Source organism: Panthera leo, chromosome B2 (genome assembly GCF_018350215.1).
Source record: "Panthera leo isolate Ple1 chromosome B2, P.leo_Ple1_pat1.1, whole genome shotgun sequence".
Lineage (NCBI taxonomy): Eukaryota > Metazoa > Chordata > Mammalia > Carnivora > Felidae > Panthera > Panthera leo.
Window position 1 is genome coordinate 112,237,283 of NC_056683.1, and position 22,221 is coordinate 112,259,503.

At 39.8% G+C, this 22,221-nt stretch overlaps 1 protein-coding gene across 3 annotated transcripts in view; it reads left to right on the top strand.

Annotated features, from left to right (window-relative positions):
• The window catches only part of TPD52L1 (TPD52 like 1), a 99,618-nt gene that overhangs the window by 76,295 nt on the left and 1,102 nt on the right, over positions 1-22,221 (top strand). For 2 of the 3 annotated variants that reach the window (XM_042937401.1, XM_042937400.1), the window contains exons 4-6: positions 9,044-9,145; positions 15,014-15,052; positions 17,980-18,040. In XM_042937401.1, coding sequence (XP_042793335.1) covers positions 9,044-9,145; positions 15,014-15,052; positions 17,980-18,040 — 202 coding nt within the window. The remainder of the gene's footprint in view (positions 1-9,043; positions 9,146-15,013; positions 15,053-17,979; positions 18,041-22,221) is intronic. The other variant, XM_042937402.1, reaches the window with a different exon arrangement.

Here is a 22,221-nt window from a genome sequence, read left to right on the forward strand (position 1 = left end):
GGGGTAGAGGCTGGTGGAGACAGTTCTTATCCCTATCCCTAATGTTAGCCCCAAATTTGTGCCTGCATGTAATGCATTTTCTTCCATAGCATTATCCATTGCATGGTAAAGATATTACATTCCTAGTATTTTAGTGGGAATCAATTTTTTTTCTTTGCAGGTACTTTTCTCCTGGACAGAGATAGGCCCTACAGTAGGAAAAGGTACCAGTGATGGACAACAGATACTTCAGTTTTGCTGGGGGCAGCTTTGTCTGCTGGTTACTGAAAACTAAGACCTAAGACCTTAATGCAAGTGCCTTTGTATAAAGAGTTCCATCTAAAAGGAACTTGATGATTCTCCACTTTGCTTCCCCTAGTTTCCATGTAAAGGCAAATGTTTTTTTCCCCTATCACAGCCTAGTATCTACTCCTATGCTCGTGCACCCCAAGGGCTCATCCAGACAGCATCAGGGCACAGCCCAGAGTAGGGCAGGATGGAGCCAGGGAGCCCATCAGGTTATCTCCAGGGGCAAATTAACCTTCCCCAACCCGATGGTGACAATTATGGAAGAAGATAAGAGACCACATATTGGTGCTTATCAATTTAAAATATATATTGCAACACTATATGAACAGTCTCCTGTAAAGGATAGATAGATTTTAGGCACTAAATTAAATGAGCTTCTCTGTCAGTAGTTTTGACTTCCATCTTTGCCCCTCAGTAGCACTATACCAGTTAATGGCCCTGACAGAGTGAGCCTGAACGATCTCTATTTTCCTGATTGTGGGCCCTCTTGTCACACTGATCTGAACTTCCCTCTGGGGTTTAAGACCCAGATAGGATCTTTCTGCTTGGCCTCCCTAACCACGCTGTAGGGTGGGCTAACCTCACGGGGGATGGGACAACTCTGGCCATTCTGTTGCCGAAGGGAGGAATGGAGCCGTGGATATCTGGCCAGAGGGTACATCAAGTCTGCCCTAGTTCTGATGGGGGCAGGGTGGGAATAAATAGACCTGAGGCATGGAATTAGAGTGAGCAAGTTCAAGGAGGGTGGGTAGCCTCTTCCCACATTGGAGAATATATAGTCTCTAATTTTCTCACGTTTGAAAAACAAATTAGTTTTATACTCAGGCAGTACACTTAGTATCGAGCTTTTTGTTGCATGAATAGATTTATTCCCAAGGATTCTGGAGTTGAAAGACTATCAGGGAAACACAGTTTGGTTTTTGTGTTTGTTTACTTTACAAATGATTCCAGATAACCAGTTAAACAGTAAGTATGAGAAGCGACATGAAGGAAAAGAGTGTTATGGGGATGTATGGAGCAGGAGTTTGAGCCTTGCCTGGGGACTCAGGAAGGTTTTTCAAGGCAAGAGGTGGATGCTTCAGCAGAGCTCTGAAGGATGAGTGGGAAATTAATCAGGCCGGGAGAGGCAGGAAGAGCTCCTGGGGGAGGCACAGCCTGGTGATGGCCAGAAGGAGAGAAGGCTCCCTCTCCCCTGGGAAAGCAGTCTGGTTAATTAGTGTTGTTGACACAGCAGGGAGAAGTGGCAGAGGGGTGCACAGGGCCTTGTGGTGTCTGTTAATAGAGCTATTCTTATTCCACTGCCACTAGAAAGCCATTAAAGGGGTTGTGACAGTTCATTTACCCAACATGTCTTAACGTGTGCCTGCTATTAGTCATTATTACCCAGGAGCTAATCTAAGCTCTCGGGATGCAGGATTCAACAAGATGGACAAAGTTCCAACCTTCTTAGAGTGTTGAAATGGAAAAGAGCATGAAACCAGCACCAAAGCAAACACAGGAGATGCTGTCAGGAAGTACTATGATGAAAACAGCACAGGGTGATGGGCCAGAGGAGAGGGCAGAAGCACTGTGATTGAGTCCCGGTCAGGGATGTCCTGTCCTGGGAGGTTACTCTGAGCTAATACCTGAATGACTAGAAGGATCTAGTCTTGTGATGATGTAGGGGAGAGCTTTGGGGTTGAGACAAAATTTGCTGCAAAGACCTTGGGGCAAGAAGCGGTTTTGTACATGTCAGGAGCCCAAAGAAAGTGTGGTAGTGAGAGGGGCTGAGGTGGGAATCTCGGGGGCCTCGCAGCCCATGTGGAGAAGGGGGGGATCTTATTGCAAGGTTTTGGATGCCACTGGAGGATTTGAAGCAGCAAGTGATCTGTTCGAATTCACCTTTAAAAAAAAAATCACTCTGGTAACTTTGTGTTATACAGATTGTGGAGACTGGAAAATCATTTCAGAGACTGTTGTAGTAATCCAGGTCAGTGAGGCTAGTGAGCAACAGAAAGGGGACAGAATTGGAGGCCAGGCCAATGGGACTTCTCAGTGGTTTGGGGCTGAGACATGCGGGAGGTAGAGGGATCAAATATGACTGTCAGGTCTTTGACACGGGCAGCTGGTTGAGCATAGGGACTGTTTGCAGCAATGGGCATGTAGCATTGTGGCCAAGCCCGTGGGCTATGGACTCCAATTGCTTGCATTGCAGTCTAGGTCCCCTGCATCCGTGAAATGAGATCATATTAGTACCTATCTCATAGGTACTAAGAATTCAAGGAGTTAATATTTGTAAACAGGCAGGACAGTTTCTGATACTTTGTAGGCCTATATGCTGTTCTAGAAAACAAGTCTGAGGGAGGGGGAGACCCAAGAATTTTGTTTTGGTGTGTGCTGACTGAAATACCCAATAGACAAACAAGTGCATACATCTAGAAGGCAACTCAGAGGAAGAGTCAAGGATGGAAATGGACATGCGGAGTCATCTGCATGTTGATGTCATTGAAAGCTGCAGGACTAGATGACAGTTATTCAGAGATTATTTAATAAATCTGGGTGATCATGGATTCCTCACTCTTAGGAATGATATGAACCTTACTTTGTACGGAAGAATCAATCCTTAAGTGGAAGGCATGAGTATATCAGTAACACGATTCCAGGAAAGCACCTTTCTCCTGCCCTCTTTTCTTGGCTGCTGATAGAGGGGGAAAAGTCTTAATCACATGGTGGGGGGGTGGGGGAGCGGGGGGCGGGGCTTGGTAACAGAATCTATTTTCCCCTTGAATTAATTAAATCCCTGCTGTTAGTGCCATGTTACCCATTCTGGGACAAGATCTACACCTCATAGGATGAAAATTTTGATGTGAGAGAATGAGAAGCTGGGGTAAGGTGAGGTTGAGTAAAATTAAATTTCAAAGCACTAAAGAGAATTTTAGCTGTCAGAGGATTGAAGGTGATTCCCAGAGGCAATACTTTGCATACTGATTAAGCAATCATGACCTATTTAGTTTGATTTATACTGAAAAGAAAATCTATGATATGTTAATGAAGGATCTTGGCATATTTTAGCCTGTGGTAGGATTCAAAGAGGAATAGGACTGAATGATAGAAATAATTATATAGCAGACTGAAATGATCTCCTTTATAGAAAGATAACCATACAGCAGCAAGTAAAAAGATCATCTGTAAACTGGGGTTTGTTGTTGCTGTTGTTTTTGTCATAGTTTGTATGGCTTTGATTTGGAATCTAAGAACATACACCAAAAATTCCCACCACCTCCTTTTGTTGTTGTTGTTGTTGCTGCTGCTGGGGTTTTTGTTGTTGTTTGTTCTCTGCTGCTTTTTTGTGTTGTCTTTAGACTTTAAAGAGGCATGGATGAGGGAGGTGGGTGGCTTTGGAGTGTTAGAGGTAGGGAGGCCACCAGAGGAAAAATTGAATCTCTTCTTAGGTAGAAGGAGTAGGGATTCAGAAATGCGATGTTCTGGTGAGCTATTCAAGCTGATAAGCTTCATTCCAGTGAGTGTTCAGCCTTTGCTAACCCCTGACATTTCCCCACTAATAAACCCTTCTGAGTTGTACCACAGACCAAATGGTGGGGCTGCCAAGAGGAGAAGGTTTGGGGAAGGAAATCCTTTTGGAACAATTAATAACTCCATCCTACATAAAGAGGAGTAAAATTCAGCATTAAGAAAACTTGAATTGAGCATGTGATTTACTTGCTCTTTGATTTTTGTGCTTCTAAGACTTCCAAACCATTATAGTCAATAATGATCATTCCCTCTTTTTTATGAGAAGCTGTTGTAGCACCGTGGAGTTTGGAAGTGCCAGAGAAGATTAAAGACCTCATTTCAAAAGATACACATAGTCAATGTCTTAGACAGCTGTTTATTCTGCTTACCTTTCGGCTTTTATCTTATCACAGAAGGCAGGAAGTAGACTCTTTCAGGTTTAAGTGATAACTATATTTTGGTAGTGTTTAGGGAAACTTCCAAAGAAAATAAGCCTCAAAACTTTGGTGTCTTTGGGGAGACGTGCATGGGCCACTGTTAAAATAATAATCTTTTTAAAATCCCATAACAGAAAGTATACCTGTGCTATAAAATATCTTCTTGTAAAAAGACTGTTGAATTAAAAAAAAAATAATGTTTATTTTTGAGAGAGAGAGAAAGAGAGACAGACAGAGCAGGAGCACAGGAGGGGCAGAGAAAGAGGGAGACACAGAATCTGAAGCTGGCTCCAAGCCCTGAGCTGTCAGCACAGAGCCCAAAGAGGGGCTCGAACTCATGAACTGCGAGATCATGACCTGAGCCAAAGTCGGATGCTTAACCGACTGAGCCACCCAAGCACCCCAAAAGACTGTTGAATTTTTAAAATTTACTTCTATTTGTGTGTAAAAAAATACTTTAAATCAAAACATTGTAGAACACCTGCTTTCTTCTTTTGATTAACACTGCTTTCAAATCAGTAAGACATGACAAGATGAACTGTGTGAAAAGTCAGCAGAATCCCTTTTGGCTGGCTTGCAGAGAACCTTACCCCTCACTACTGATAACCTCCTGGTCAGTGCACCAGCCAAACAGTTAAGCTGTCCTGGCATTAACTGCTATCCATTCCTTAAAGAAAATGTGGCATATATACATATACAAAGGAATATCATTCAGCCATGACCAGGAAGGAAATCCTGCCTTGAGACACTACAGACAAACCTTGAGGGCATTATGCTAAGTGAAATAAGTCAGACAGAGAAGGACAGATACTGCATGGTATCAGTTGTACATGGAATCTAAAAAAACATTTTTTTTTTTTAAGTCAAATTCTCGGAAGCAGAGAGTGGAAGGGTGGTGGCTAGGCACAATGGTGTGGGGAAAATAGAGAACGTTTGGTAAAAGAACACAGACTTCCAGTTATAAGATGACTAAAATTCTGAGGATCTGATATATAAAAGAGTGACTCTACTTGATAAGTGTATGGTACGACTGAAATTTGCAAAGAGAGTAGGACTTCAATATTCTCACCAAAATATATATATAAACATGTGAGGTGATGGATGTGTTAATTAACTAAGTGGGAGGAATTCTTTCACAATGTGTATGTATATCAAATCATCACGGTGGTGTACGCTTTAAATATCTTACAATTTTATTTGTCAGTTATACCTTAGTAAAGCTGAAAAAAAAAAAAAAAAAAACAACCTACCCATTCCAGCCAGTCTCTGAAAAGTAAAGCCTGTGTTCCTGTTGACTTTCACTGAGAAATAGAAATTTTACTTGTACACTAAATAAAAAATCTCCCAGTAAGAAGTCTTCGGTGAATTAAAGCGTGAGCTGCTCTGTGCTATCTACACTTTTGTCAAAGAAAGGTTCAGCACTGGACCACATTCCAGCCTTGTTGGGAACTGCAGGTTCCTATAAGGCTGATGTTTGTCAGAATGGCTTTAGAGCACAGGAGGACACATTTCCCTTCCCGCATCTTAAGGCTTCCAAGTGCCCTCCCCCAGAGTCAGGAGCTTCACAGTGGGAAGTACTGACTCTGCATCTGTAGCTGAAGTCTGGGAATCAGCCTGGACTCTATTTCCTTCCGTTGGCCCCGTGTTTTTCTTGCTCTAGTGTATTCAGGCACTGGGGACACAGCAGTGATGGACAAGATGTGGTCCCTGCCCTCAGGAAGTTCAAGCAAGTCACAGAGACAGATTTCAAAACCAGAATCGCAACATGGTAGAAAAAATGTTCGGAAAGAGCTGTGCGAAGGGGTCGTAGGAACACAGAGGAAGGGCACATAACACAGACTTCTTGGAGCATGTATTCCCAATTTTTCTGCCTCCTGGCACACCATTGACAGCAAGCTGAGGGTACCTTAATATTTTGACTTTTTTTTTAAGTTTATTTATTTATTTTTGAGAGAGAGAGAGTGTGCACACACACGAGAATATGGGGAAGGGGCAGAGAGAGGGAGAGAGAGAATCCCAAGCAGGTTCCACATTATCAGCCCAATACGGGGTCTATCCCACGAACCATGAGATCATGACCTGAGCCGAAATCAAGAGGAGGACACATAACCAACTGAGCTACTCAGGCGCCCCATTTTGACTTTTATTTAAGGAAAATATATTAGTCTCCTATTTCATCAGTTATGTAACTCAGCAATGTGTAACTTCTATTTAGCTTAAAATAAGAGACATAATCTAAAATGCTAAATACCATTTCCATTTAAATTACAAGGTTGTCAAGTCAATTATAAGGTTGGTGTTTAAGTTGTTTTTCATTATTTGCATATTAGTGAATGTAATTTTATGTGATAAGGTTGAAAATCAGTTTTAAGTATTAGTAGTACAAACTGTGTGCCAAATTCCATGCCACAATAAAGGGAGTAAATTGTAAGTATAACGACATCCTTGGGAGTTTTTAGTGGCCTGACAGGAGGGTCTTTTTTCAAGACGTGGGTGCCTCGCATCTAGATAGGGATGTATATTACTTCATTCAATCTTAAGATGGAGCCCAATCAGGATGCAGTGTAAGGTTACAGGATCTGTGCAGTGCGGAGTTCCGGAGGGACCTTTCTCTTACACTGTGAGTGGTACTTCTTAGAGCTTTTAAGTGCTCTGAGCCCAATGGCCTATTTCTCATGGGGTCCCTGGTTCCTTTGTTCTGGGAAACCACTTCTTCACATAGAACCCTCTGACATTGCCCACCCCCTCTACATTTCTTTCCCTCAATTATTGGTCTCTATGTAATGTATGTGGGATGGCTAGTAATTGTTTTCAAGAAATGTGGTAGTTAGTCTGGGGAGGAGAAGTATAAAAATGTGGGAAAAGAGGCGCATCTTAGAATTCTTGAAATGCATTACCATTTATCTCCACAAATACTGGAGCTGATATAACTCACCTTCGAATGTGCGACGTGTCCAAAGCAAGAAGACATTCTGAAGGAAGGAAGGCGCCCTGGTCCTAGCCTTATCTCTGTCTTTAAAAAGTCACGCAGTTGTTCTGGGCCCTGATCCCATCATCTGTAGTCTGAAGAAATTGGGCTCCAATGCCTTTCAGATTTAACATTATATAATTCTCAGGAATAAAGAGTTAACAGTCTTAAAAATCTCTCTTCAACACTCCTTTGAGCTCTCCATATGTTTGAATTTAAACTGAAATTGCACATAGGTATAGAGTTGCATTTTTTCATGATGAAGACTTAAATGCCACTTGTATTTCACTGAAGTACTCAGATTCCTGTATATACCCACCATATATTTTGCTAGAGAAGTGTTTAAAGCATAAAGTAGCTAGCACTTACTGCTTACTATATGCACTTCTGTCTGACTAGGTCTTTTATGTTTAAAATAAGCCCTCAAATTCACAATATGATACACAAGTGTTCAAAAGTCACCTCATCTCTAAATTCAAAGCATTCTCAAATATATCAAGTTAAACTTCATGGAACTGTTTACAAGAAAATTAAATATTTGCTCTAACTGCAAGAAATTCCTGTGGAAATGCAGAAGCAATGCAAGAAGGAATTCTCTAACTAATACCCAGTCCCAGCCTCATACAAAGGTCACAGGTCATGCAGGGTATTTCTTTACTTTTCCCTTGTGTCACCTTTCAGGCCTTACAGACTCACAGTCTTCCTAAAGATGCAGGTTTTGGTCCTTTTAATTCTTCAAAGTGGGGCATGTACAATACAACAAAATCCTTTTTCTTGGCAAATTTGATGGGCTCACACGGCAGAGTGGCTAGAGCAGAGGTTTTAAGGCAAGATTTGGCCTGGTAAGTTCAAGGACTGGCGAGGAAGTCAGTGATGGAGCAGAATGAGCAGATAGAAAGAGGACCAGCTTGGGTGCGATCATCGTGAGGCCTGTTGCATGGACTTTGATTTTGACTCTGAGTGCTCGAGGTATCAGTCAAGTGGGAACATAGGCTTATCAGTCAAGTGGGAACATAGGCTTATTATGAACAGATAATTGCAGTATTATATTTCTAAAACTGTTTAGAAAAAGTCACTACAGTATCCTAAGATCATGTGTCCTCCTTATTCCCAGCTATGAGTATTAGAAAAATAAGCTAAATACTAGTTGTATTTTGCCCTTTTCTGATTAATTTTACCCACTTGAACAATAAAAGCTAAGTCTTCGCGTTGAAATATACATTTTCTAATTTCTGTGTTATTTTTGGTGGCTAACTGTTTACTTGCAAGGGTCTCTTTTTGCAGAGTTAAAACACACACTTCTTTAAGAATAACTCTGTACTCTCGGAGCACGTCTACTGCTTGTGATCACACATCTGATCTGCATATTCAGATCTGTACTTGAATATGAATATTTTTCCTGAATTCAGATTTAATGGTCTGACTTTCCCATTGATAAGTAGCAGCCAACCCATCATCCCCAAACAATGAATAGAATCAGTAACTGCTGTGGATCATCTTCCTAAATCTGTTTAGAAAAGGAGAGTTTCTTCTTCTTTTTTTTAATGTTTATTTATTTATTTTGAGAGAGAGAGAGAGAGTGAGAGCGCGTGCAAATGGCAGGGGGGTGGGAGTGTTGGGGGAGAGAATCCCAGGCAGGCTCAGAGCTGTCAGTGCAAAGCCTGACATGGGGCTCGAACTCACAAACCCTGAAATCATGATCTGAGCCAAGACCAAGAGTCGAATGCCTAACTAACTGAGCCACTCAGGTGCCCCTAGAAAAGGAAAATTTCAAAGTAAGGAAGGAGAAGGATGGTGAATGTTCTGTAGGCGATCATGACATATAAACTGTATTTCTATTGTTCTGTTTTACTTCTAGCTACAAGAAAACACATGAAACCCTGAGTCACGCAGGGCAGAAGGCAACTGCAGCTTTCAGCAATGTTGGGACGGCCATCAGCAAGAAGTTTGGAGACATGAGGTACCATGGGAAAGAACCTTGGGAATGACGCTAAGCCTTTGGCCTTCTGAGGGAAGGGAAACTTTCTCATTGGCCGGTCTTCCTAATGCATTCTTTTTTAACTGGATTAAAATTTTTATGTGGCTGATAGTGATAGTGACTAAGATAAAATTTTTAATGGAAAGTCTTCTGCCCCAAAGTCGGGTTAGTGAGCCTGGTCCCAAAGATGCCCTCTCCATTAGGACATGACCTAGTAAAAATGGAAGATACAGGGTTCCTTTAATGATTAGTAATTAGCAATAATTAGTAATTAGGGAGGATTTCAGAAGAATGCAGCACACACAGAATTTTATTCATTAAAATTTAAACAGTAAGTTAAATATGTATTCAATGGAGTATGCTTTGATAAACTATTCTAGGCTTCATTTTTGTATACATTCATTCATCTAGTATATTTTTTCTATGCTAAATATTACATATTTATTCTGTTTTTCCCAAAAGGTACCATGGTAGATAGTCCTTGCATAATTTGGTTATTCTCAGTATTTCATTATCATATAAAGTAAGGGTGAACATCAAGATTTTGAACTAAGAAATAAATGTCCTCACTATAGGCACCAGAAAAACAATGTAGTATTGACCATTCTTATTTTTTATTATGTTTTCGTAAGTTATCTCATATAGTGTTGTTACTTTCATTTTTTTTTTTTTTGCTTGTTTAAATACCTATCAGTTTATTTTGAATTTGGCAATATGCTTAAGAAATTTTTCTTTATAAATCAATTTTATTTTTCTCCCTAGAAATCAAATTCATTTTTAAAAAACTTTTGAAGTATACATTTTAAATTTCTTTTAAAAAAAACTATGCATATTATTTCACTGGATTCTTCAAACTATTACTTTCTTTTTTTTTTTTTTTTTTTAATTTTTTTTAACATTTATTTATTTTTGAGACAGAGAGAGACAGAGCATGAACGGGGGAGGGTCAGAGAGAGAGGGAGACACAGAATCTGAAACGGGCTCCAGGCTCTGAGCAGTCAGCACAGAGCCCGATGCGGGGCTCGAACTCACATACCGCGAGATCGTGACCTGAGCCGAAGTCGGACACTTAACCAACTGAGCCACCCAGGCGCCCCTTACTTTCTTTATTACTCTGCAACTTTGCTACTTGCAGACGAATATTTATATCTTTGTGTTTATTTTGTTCAGAAATAAACTTTACTAGATTGTGCCAAGTATTCATGTGCTATCTTAACAAGTTAGCATTCATGAGGCTAGAGTTAAGTACATAGCATGAATCTCAGTACATTGTTTTATATTCATATTTATTAATAATGCAGTAATGAAAAGCAACTGAAATTTTTCAGAGGCTGCATGTGATGAATGGATAAACCTTCTGGATTATTAATTAACCCCATTATTACAAATAAAATTTTTTGTCTTGTTAATGGCATTAAAACATTTATCTAAACTAATTAAATAATTTTTCTGAACAGAAAATACCCTATTACCTGTTATAGCCAGGAAAATACATTGTGCCATGTTTATAAAATTTGTTCTCCACATACTTAGTTGAAACCTTTCACTGGAACACTAGGACCGCTGGAGTGTTATTTTCTCCAACTTGAGAGGACTTTATGAACACCTCTGATGCCTGTTTAAAGTGCATATTTCCATATTCCACCTCTTGGAGATTATGCCTCAGTAGGTCTTGGGTGGGCTTTAGGGATCTGCATTCGTAACAAGCTCGTAGGTGGTCAGGTTATGAGGAAGCCACATTCACTTAGCTCACCTGTACCCAGGTGTTCTTGTTATGAAAGGGGGTAAGAGTGACAATATCATCAGGTCATTATAAAAGTTGTAGAAGAGAGTCTGCCGTGTATTAAGCACTCAATAAATGTTAGGGGTTTTTTTTGTTTGTTTTTTTGTTTTAGTTTATTTACTTTGAGAGAGACAGCCAGGGTGAGTGGAGGAGGGGCAGAGAGAAGGAGAGAGAGAAAATCTCAAGCAAGCTCCATGCTGCTAGAGCAGAGCCTGATGCAGGGCTTGAACCCATGACCTGAACCAAAATCAAGAGTCAGGTGCTTAACCGACTGAGCCACCCCTGCTAGTTTTTATCCTTACTAAGTGACTGTCTCAGTTACAAGTGACCCCCACAAGATGGCAGTTAGGAAGTGTACATTAACAGGAGTGCACTGTATTTTGTAAAGGTTTTGGTAGTTTTCCTAAGTAGAAAAGAATGAAGACTGTTTCACATACGTAATCTGTTAACCTATTCATGTTCATACACTAATTGGGTATGACATCAAGGTTGTGTTAACTTCTTTTTCTTCTGTTTCAGTGTAGATTTGTTTTAGGGTAATGGATAGTCCATTTCCCAGAAGTTCCCAAACTTTTCATTAATTGTTTCTCTATATAGAGGATACAACACTTTCATTCTAAAAATGAATGAAAAATGAATGAAAAAAATGTGGCTAAAAATGTTAGTTAATGTAGCCTATGTTAGTGGAGACTCAAATGTGGTCCTGTAATATGTTGTAGACTTTGCAAACTTAGGACCTATATTTTTCTCAAACTATAACTTTAACATTAAATATAATTGCAGATAAGTCCCTGTGAAATCAACAAGTTTTATGAAAAATTTTTATTAGTCTTAAATTATGCTAGAACAAATAATATATGTGAAAGTCATATTTGAAAAGTACTTAAATTTAGTGTAATAAAGATTCTTAAATGAGAAATTAGTAAGATTTTATTTTTCGTTTAAATTAATTTGCTAATTTATAAAATAGTAGTAGAGAAATTTAAAAAAATTATCCCATTTTACTTTGAATACCTTTTTAATTTAAAACATCGTATTATCTGGGGCTCCTGGGTGGCTCAGTCAGTTAAGTGTCTGACTTTGGCTCAGGTCATGATCTCAAGGTTTGGGAGTTCAAGCCCCGTGTTGGGCTCTGTAATGACAGCTCAGAGCCTGGAGCCTGCTTTGGATTCTGTGTCTCCCTCTCTCTGCTCCTTCCCCACTCACACTCACTCTCTCTCTCTCTCAGAAATAAATAAAACATTAAAAAAATTTTAAATATCATATTATCCTATATTCTTGTTAGTTACACCGTAAAATTTTCTTGTGTGTTCTGGGAAAAAGTTCCTGAACTTGTTCAAAAAGATTGCCAGCAATATTCAGATCCTGGAAAGAAAAAGAGTACCTCTCAATTTGTTTTTGTTTTTGTTTTTTTTTAGTTTATTTATTTATTTTGAGAGGGAGAGGGAGAGAGTGTGAGTGGGGTAGAGGTGGCAGGGGAGGGGGTGGTGGGGGAGAGAATCTCAAGTGCTAAAAGCACAGCATCCAATGTGGGGCTCCATCTGAGGAAGTGTGAGATCATGACCTGAGCCAAAATCAAGAGTTGGACGCTTAACCAACCTAAGCTCCCCTTAAATTGATATGTTTTCTAAAAACAAGTCATATTTTCAAGCTAAGATTCTCCTTTTATCGTGATTGACATTGCCTGAAGTCCCCATAGCCCCATCAATGGAACTGCCCCCCCTTCTCCACCTGTAAAATACCATTGTTAATAGATGGCTACCTAACTAAAATGCTTTCTGCAAAGTGAAAACGAGGACACATTTATGAAAGTACTCTGAAGAAATGCAAGCTCTTGGAATCATTTTGATAATAACACTGGCATCTTCTTGGAACTTCGCAGTTGTTTATTCAAATGGTGTGTGAACTAGTGGAGGTGAAATCTCTGGAGGAGGTATATACCTTAATAGAGTCCAACCATCTCTATAGATAGCTATGAGAACAACAGAAGCACAACTTATAACAGGTTGGTAAAGTAATTGTGAAGACACATTAAAAAGTATACTCCAAAAGAGTAATATATGGAGTCGCATAGTCTTTGCTTTGGGGCTGAGAAAGGGGACAAAGGGCACTGTGGTCCTGTCTTTGCATCCTGATATGCTAACTCTGCTCCTGCTCTCTCCTGTGCTGCCTGGGCTGCAGGTCTCACTCCATCGGGTAAGCGCCGCCTCTGGGTCCCTGCCAGCTCCTTGGCTGTTCCCTTCCTTCCCAGAGCCCACTGCTTCCCTCACACCGTGGGTGTGCTTCAGCCAAAACACTAGATCTCTTTTCCTGAGAGTGTTCATGACCAGGAAATTACAGAGTACAGGGCATCTAATGGGTTTGAATTTATTTAAGCACGTATTTGTATCATTTCTGAGTCATTTACACCAGTTTCGCTTGCTGAGCAATCTCTTAGGAATCCCTTCCTACATTCCCAATCGTTCCTGCGTTGGCAGGGGTCCTTAGAATTGAAAGAATTAAAAAAAAAAAAAAGCATAAATTGAGGTGTGTGTGTGTGTGTGTGTGTGTGTGTGTGTGTGTGTGTGTTTTAAATGTTTATTTATTTATTTAGAGGGAAATAGAGTGAGAGCAGGGGAGGGTCAGAGAGAGAGGGAGAGAGAATCCCAAACAGCCTCCATGCTGTCAGCAAGGAGCCCGACTCAGGGCTCGATCTCATGAACCATGAGATTATGACCTGAGTTGAGAGATCAAGAGTCAGACAACTAACCCACTGAGCCACCCAGTCACCAAGAGTTGTGTGGTTTTATGAGACTTTAAAAAGTAAAATTGAGAAACAAAATTATTTTCTCTAGATTGTTGTTTTTCTGAAATTCTTATAACTATTTCTTATGTGGATGGTTTACCTTCAACTTTCTATTCCTTCTGAAGAGGGGAAAGGTTACCAGAAGACCACTTATGATAGGAAATGTGCAGTTGTCCAGTTAAGCCTTCTGTTAGGTGGAATCTTATTATATACTTTTGAGGTAGGATATACTTTTGAGGGGGGGATTTTTTTTCCTAAGTAAACTGCCTGTATTTAAAGAGATGAATTAGATTAATAATGCTGATGAATTTCTTTTAGTAATTCTTTTTTAAACATAACTTCTGAGGAAATGTTTTGCCTATGGTTTCTAAGTGGAGCGTGTAAGTAAGATCATAAGTACCCCCTGAATTTCTTTGTCTTTTTCTTTCTGAGTTCGAGTAAAGTGCTGCCCATACTAATGACCTCAGTGGATATTGTTGGGGAAGGGTGAGGAGTTTGATTGCTTACTCTTATCTTCTTGGGAGGAGAGAAGCAGGGATAGTGTTGGAAAGTGTGAAGGGGGAGCGCCATCCCAGGTAGTGTGACCCTGTAGTGCTCCCTCTCTCTGCCCAGCCTGACTTCTGAGTGGAACTCACAAAGGAATTACAGGCGATCAGAGAAAAGATGACTCAGCTACCATAGGATTAATAGAGAAGGCCGAAACCCTTAGAATTCTCAGAAATATTGGTATTTGTACCAGATGTCCTGGAATGGATACTGAAGTCCTTGCTCCCATGTTGAACTGTGCTGATGGTGTTTGCCTGCTATGTGTTTCCTTGAATGTCTTATGTTAACTACGTGTATTCCTCTGGAGAGTTTCTCTACAATGGAACGATTAGCTTTTACCTGCTGGGCTCTACTTCCTCAGTACAGCCCTTCCTCTCTTCCTGAACAGAAGGGAGGGGAGAGGGAGCTGGACCTAGAGAGGGTGACCACGGGCTCCTGGGCGCACCTGAGGAAACCAGACATTCTCCTCATCCTCAAAGTTCCCAGCCCACAGAGAACCCACAGGAAGTAAAATAACGTGCAACTTGAACAGTGTACTCTTCTTTATGCCCTTGAAAGCTGACCGTGGTCCTTCCTACCCAACGAAAACAAATGTCATCTTGGTGGGGTGGGCAAGGAATACTTCAGACAGTTGAAATTGCTGTTTTAAGAACTGTGAGGAGGGAGTTTCTCATATACTTATGTTGTGCTATCTTTTCTCTCTTTTTTTTTCTTTTAATCTGCTTTTGCCCTGAAGCTACTCCATTCGCCATTCCATAAGTATGCCTGCTATGAGGTAATGTGTGTCAATTACTTTATATAATATCAGTGCAAAATGTATGAAGTGTGACTTTATTGATATTTACTTTGTGGAGTTTTTCCCCCCTCTCAGTATGAAAGGAAATCCCATGACCTCCTGTATTCTCTTTTCTGATGGCCTTCAGGAGAAAAGGCTGAGGGTTCTACAGAAGGAGGGTATAATGGTCTTCTGCTTTTGACCACACTGGCTTAAATCCAGCCTCTTCTCATTTGTGTAACCTGAGACAAGTCACTTAACCTTCTCAACTTCCATTCTCTTATCTGTTCATTGGGAGAAATAAGACCCACTGCACATGTTGTTGTGTGACACAAACCAAGTAACCTTTGTAAAGCACATTCTTAGCACTGGCCTGGACGAACACACCTGCAAAGGCGGAAGGACATTCTTTATTTCAGCAGAATTAAATGCAAGCCTGGGAGACAGTTTAAATGAAAGGAATAGGAGACCAGAGGGCTATGGTTGTAGAGAGGATATTAACAGGATTTTTTAAGGTAGATACTAAGGTGCGGTGTCTGTTGAATAATAAAATAATAAGTGATTAAAATTACTAACTGGATGGAAACCTCCGAGAAAGACATTCCCCACTTTGAGTTTGCATGGCTTAATTAGATAAAAGCACACTAATAGTAATAGGGCATGGAAGAATGAATGTCAGACTGGGGGTCAGAAGATGCAGACTGTAGCCCACTTCTGCCATAAATGAACTTGGCAGCCCTGGGAAAGTCACCTCAGTGATAGCAGTTTCTTCATATCTAAAGGAAGAGGCTAAAACCAGATTACTGCTTCCCCCACGGTGCTTGCCGTGGGAGGGCTGCTGTGGGCTAGGCTGGCACGGTGGGGGGGTGGGTTGTGGGAGATCAGGCCTCCAGGACCCTCCCCCACTACAGTCTGAACTATCCCCATGCTCCCTGCTTTATAGTGTATATTCATACCAAATCTGCATAGTTTGAGACCACCGAAGCCAAATTCTTTTGGGGTCATTTATAGCTGTATATGACCTGATTAAATCTGAGGAAATAGCTTCTCCCTGTTCTCTAGCACACATCCTAGTGTAATTTAATTACAGGAATGTCTGTTTTATTATCCTGATGATGTTTCTTCCACACTGGGGTTGTATAGTTACTTGAGAAATTCAGCCGCAGTATTTGATTTCCCTAATTTGGTGGTAAATAGAAAGCATAGATTCAAGATTGCCTAGTCTATCTTTGAATGACTTGCTCCCTGTGGCATAAAAACACTCAAATTGAGTAGCACATCCTGCAGCCCTGAGCTCCTTTACATGTCCAATTCTAAGTGTAGGTGTCCAAAGAAGGGCTTGCCAAAAATTAACATGGTTTTGCTCTATGAACCCATCTAGTGGCTTATGTAGTCCTCATGCAGATGTAGTCTTATTGGCTTATGCAGATGTAGTTCTCATGATCTTGCCTGAAATTAACTTAAAAAAATTTTTTACTCATCTAACATGTACCCATGAGGCATTAGGCTGAATTGTCTGACCACTGCAGGCCTGTTAACTGATCAGTGATAGGCAGGCATGTAAGCAGGCTTGCCCAAATAAAACCCACAGTGGAAGTAAAGTGCCAGTGAATGTATACTCTTGAGTCATTCAGATATAAATTTGTTAATATTTCATAATGAAACAGCAATATTATGGAGGATTACCCAAGAATTTGACTTATACTTGCATTATAGATAAGATGTGAGATCATAAGACCCTGTAAACTCACTGTTCTTAATTCATACAGTATGAATGCAGATGCATTTCTGACCATCTGGAGTGTCACAGTTTCCGGAGATAATCTCTAACAAAGCCAAATGCACTCCAAAAACATATTATGTACATTAGTTTCCTCTTGATAGTATTAGAGCCATGCTTCACTCCACACCATACAAAGAAGCCCATATATTATAGCCATTCTCCCTTATAAAATTCCTCTAGGCCATTCCTTTTATTTCAGTTCTTTTGCACTCAAGACAGAATAATGGGCAGCTTATTAAAATTAGTATCATTCAGTTGAGTTATTTGACTTGAAAATGATGACAGTCCTTGTGGCTGAGTGCTTACATGGATACAAGAATTCAGATACATTTTTAGTTCCTTCTTAGTTCCTGTTTCTTTAGTTAGGGATATCATTTTCAATGGTCATGGTGTCATTAAATCATGATGTCATGTGGCCAAATCCAATATAGGAAACCAAAAAGCACCAAATGAAGTATCTAACGCTTAAAGTAACAAGATGGTGTATATAGATTATTTAACACAATGAATGAGTCACAAATAAAATGTCAATAACTGAAAAGATTCTGTTTGGTAAGAGAACAAAAAGTATATCCTCTTTACGAGGAAAAACAATGAAAGCATTGACGTTCAGAAACACCACTTCATGAAAATTGACGAAGTGATTACCTTTTGAGGCATGGAAAAGAAAAATTTATGAACCTTTTTTTTTCCTGGAGCTATTTCTGTCTTCTCTCACATTTACTGAAATAAATAACTTTAAAATTCCAGGGGAGACAACTCTAACACAACATTCTTCAGATAGACTTTCCATTGCTTACCAAAAAAAAAAAAAAAAAAAAAAAAAGCTGGAAAAAGGAGTACTGTGCTAGAAACAATTAATTAGTAAATGACAAATTAAGCTATCACTCCTTTGACTCATTGGAAATGATTTCCGGTGCCCCTTGAAATTATTACAGTTGTGTCATTAACAAAATGCTGTACTATTTATTCTACAGTTTATTATCTGAATATTTTATTTAGAAAATGTCCATGTCAGGACATGGCTGTGGTGCAGAGATGATGTTTACCAATAAGAACAGAAAGCCACGGTTTCTGCAACCAGCACAGTTGCTAAGACAGTGAGTCTTTGGGGCTGACCTCTCTTCTTTTTTTGTTATTTTAGGAATTCTCCTACTTTCAAATCATTTGAGGAGAGGGTTGAGACAACTGTCACAAGCCTTAAGGTACAGATGAAGTGAATTTTGTGTCGTTGGGTCCGTGAATCAGGACAGCATTAGTCACTGCTATGGTTAGTTCCGAAGGCAGGGCCGCCAGCATTTGGTGCAGCCAGGAAGGCAAACTTGCACAGAGTCCATCTTTTTCTTTCCATATGAATCTATCAATAAAACCAGTACTGAACGGTGTTGCTGTGCCCTCACAGAGTTGTTCATGTAAGCCCTTCAGGGGTGATTACTTGTTGGAAGTGAACTGGGATTTGTGTTCACGTCTTGAACTAAGATTAGAACTAAGATTACTAAATTAGAACTTAGTGGTACCCCTCGAAAACAGGTATGTGCGAGAGGATTGTGGATAGGATAAAGGATATGTGAATTCTGGATTTAGAATGCAAGTGGAAGGTCAGTAACAACTCAGAGCCCCTCCAGTTTGCACACGGGCTAGCAATAGTGAACTTGACTCCACACGTTATGCTGCCTTCCACCTCCTGTCAGACACCTAGACTTGTTTCCTCCATTCACACACTGAGCACAGCACAGCAGGATTATCATGGAGGGAAAATAAAGCTGAGTCACAAAATGCATAACTTTGTAATAATGCATTTGATTTCCAGGTTTAGACTGAAAATATGTCTGTTTCATGGGAGGGGCTAAAAAATTTCATTTGAAAATATTGCCTGAGCATAGGTAGGTTAGTCTACAGAGGAAGAAAGCACAAATAAAATCAATCTAGGCTTAAAAGATAGAGAACTTTCAAAACAGGAAAAATCATTGAAACTACTAAGATTGTTTATTTAAACAATGACTTAAATACATCTTGACGTTATTATCACTATTTTGTAGACCATCCATTTCTGTATTTCCCTAGCTGGGAAAATGAAGGATGCAGATGATCTTTAACCAGATCAAAAGCAGGTATATGCACATGCTGATTATCCAGCTGCCTCTGAATTCTCTGCCACCATGTGCTGCCTGATAAGCCTGTGAGGCTGGAAAGTCTTCCTCCTACAGGATCTCGAAGAGTCTTTCCTCTTAGGGAAGGATCTTCCACACAGTCTTCTACTTCTACTTTATTTAGCCTGTGATTAGATGTTTATGACCCAAGAATGAGATTGTTACTCAGCATTTACCAGCAGTTTGTAGTTGTGTAATTTCACTACCCCTCTTGTCAACATCATGGCTTATTGAGTGTTATAGGGACCCGTAGGAGCCATTACAATTGCCCCCATGGGTAGGGAAAACTTTTGATAAGGAGGGTCAGTGTGGTTCCTTGAACATTTCTCTTGCTAAGATATCAAGTTTCAGAACAAAAGGTTCAGAAAATCCTAGGAGTTAATTTCTCTGCATTTGGTTCTCAGCCTCAGACAATCGAAGGGAGATGGATTCTGTTACTTGTTAGATAAGTTCTGACACAGGAGAAGTTGTACTTTTTAGGTTTTCTTTAGAAGAAGGAGATATGAAGAAGCAAAAGAAGAATAAAGAACAACCTATTTCCATTTGCTTTTAGGAAACTCTGGTAAGCTCGCAGCTCACATATCATTTGTTTGGTCCACACTCCGAGCTTCTCCCTTTTCTCACTTCATGGGGATGGAAAGTGGAGAGCCTGCCTCCTCCTTCAGACAAGCACAGAACTAACTCAGCCGACTAGATACTAGCCTGTGTCAAGACTTTCTTAAAGTGGATTCTGTGTCTGCATGATTGTCCCTGGGTTTAACAAGACTCACATGCCACCCACTTCCTATGTCACAGTCAATGCCTACTTCCTCTTTTTCTGCCCACCCAGGCAATGGAGAATAAGCAGCTAATAATTGTGCTTTGTGTAAAACTTCCCACTCATATTCAGTAATTGCAAACTGCTCGTTCTTTTTTTCCTCCAGACTAAATAATACAGGTTTAACCCTTCTTTATCTAGTTTCTTTGCTGTATAGTTTACGTTTGTGTTCTAGATTTTCTTCAAAACTTCTGTAACTTTCTTTAGTTATGGATCGTGAGGCTGTTTCAGCTGACTCACAAATCAGTAAGGATGAATCAGTAAGGGCATTCCTTGCAGGTTTATAGTCTGCAGTTCAATTCACACACACTGCTTTAGGCTTGATTTGTAAAACACCACACGAAAGGAGTCATGTTCATGTTTGTGTTCTGTTAGAAATAATGTTCTGCTGTGAAGAGAGGTCCGTTCTTGCATCTTCCAGCACAATCTGTCACACACCAGGTGGCATTTATATCCAATTGATTGTTCTTCCCTTTTTTTTTTTTTTACCAAGTTCTGTAGTTTGATTTTCCATGAACATTTTCCCAATGCATCATAATTATGTAAAATTTAGTCCTTTTTGCCTACATCATTGATGGCATTACTTGATGACATATCAGCTGATTTCACCTGTACACTTTGTATTTCATCTAAAACAAACAAGCAAGCAGACCAAAACCCAGCTCCTGTGAAATCATATTTGTTATATTCTGCCATGTTCCAGTGAATAAGCAAGCACATCCCTTCCAACCATTCTAATCACATAGCCTTCCAATCATTCTTCGAACCATGTCAACCACACCATATTTTTAGCACGCCTCTTTTTGATGAATACATTGCATGGCCTGATTTAAAACCTTAAAAAAAAAAAAAGACAACATATACTTATTACTTCTTGGTGTCCTCTCAACCAGCCATTTTTTTATTAGAGATTAGGAGGCCCAACACCATAATTCAAATAGAATTGTATGCAAACAGCAATCATAGTTTTGGGGACAAAGTGACAAATGCTTGGATTAAGAGTCCAGAAGATGTCTATTGTTCACATCTTTGCTGAAGCAACTCCTCACCTAAAGTATTGCTGTGTGCACTCATTCAACCCACATGGTTAGGACACCCTTTTATTCCACTCAACCCACATGGTTAGAAAACGCCTTTATTTCATTCCCCTTTTTGCCAAATTTGCTTTATTTCAAAATGATTCCCTCCTTTATTTTTCTATTTTGATTTGAGAATATCAAGAAGAGAGGAGAGGAGAGGAGAGGAGAGGAGAGGAGAGGAGAGGAGAGGAGAGAGGAGAGGAGAATCCAACAAAACCCAACAGAAAATATCAGTACTTGGTATTCACTTGATTCAAAAGTGTGTGTGACTTCTGTTGCAAAATTGAATACAAATACAATAAAGAGGAGAATGGGAACTATTAAGAGAGTAGATTACTCTTGTTTCTCTCTGGAAAGAAATAAACATAGTGAAAAATTACCAAGTTGAAAGAACGCCTGCTTCTTCCCAGTGCTGAGATGACCCAGAGTGGGGGAGGAATCCATGCTCAGTGCCAGAGGTCTGCAAATGAGGGCCAGTGGGCCAAATCCAGCTGGTTGCCTATTTTTGAATGGCCTGTAAGCTAAGAATGGTTTTTATCTTTTTTAATGGTTGAAAAAAATCAAAGGAAGAATGCTATTTTGTGATGTGTTAAAATTACATGAAATTCACATTTCAGTGTCCATACATACAGTTTTCTGGGAAAGCAGCCATGCTCATTCATTTATGTGTTGTTTTTGGCTGCTTTGTACAATGGTTGATTTGAGTATTTGTGACAGAGACGATGTGATTCCTAAGCTTAAAATATTTATTATCTGTCACTTTCTGGAATGAGTTTTCTGACCCCGAGCGTGGTGGTAAATTCAACTTAGGAACTGAATTTAAAGAGGCAGAGAGGGATTTTAGTGACAATTGGAGAAAAGTGTGTGCTTGTTCTGCAATGATTAAACAGCTTTTAAAACCTGGTTAAGTTTTTTAAAGGGCAGACCAGGCAGGAAGCGGATACATCCCCTAGTGTGGCTTATGTTCCTGTGAGTGAGTGATCACTTTGGTGGCAGTGAGGAGTAGTCAGCATTTTGGGAAAAGCAACATTTTCTATTCTGTACCTTTCTTTTCTTAACGTGTTTTTCCATATTGTTAATAGTTAAAGGAAACCAATGTGACCATCAATAAGGCTTGCATTAAGCATTAAATATTCTTTCAAAGGACTTTTTATGAGGAATTTTTCAAAATACTTTAACCATATTTCTTATAAATTGATTTCTTCCTGATTCTATTCTTATTACCAGTAACAAGTACATGAAAAGGGAGCTTCCTAAAACATCATAACTTTGCATTTCAAGGGATATTCCTCCTATAAGGGCAACTGCCTAGAAAGATGTGAAGGGGCCAGAACTTAAGA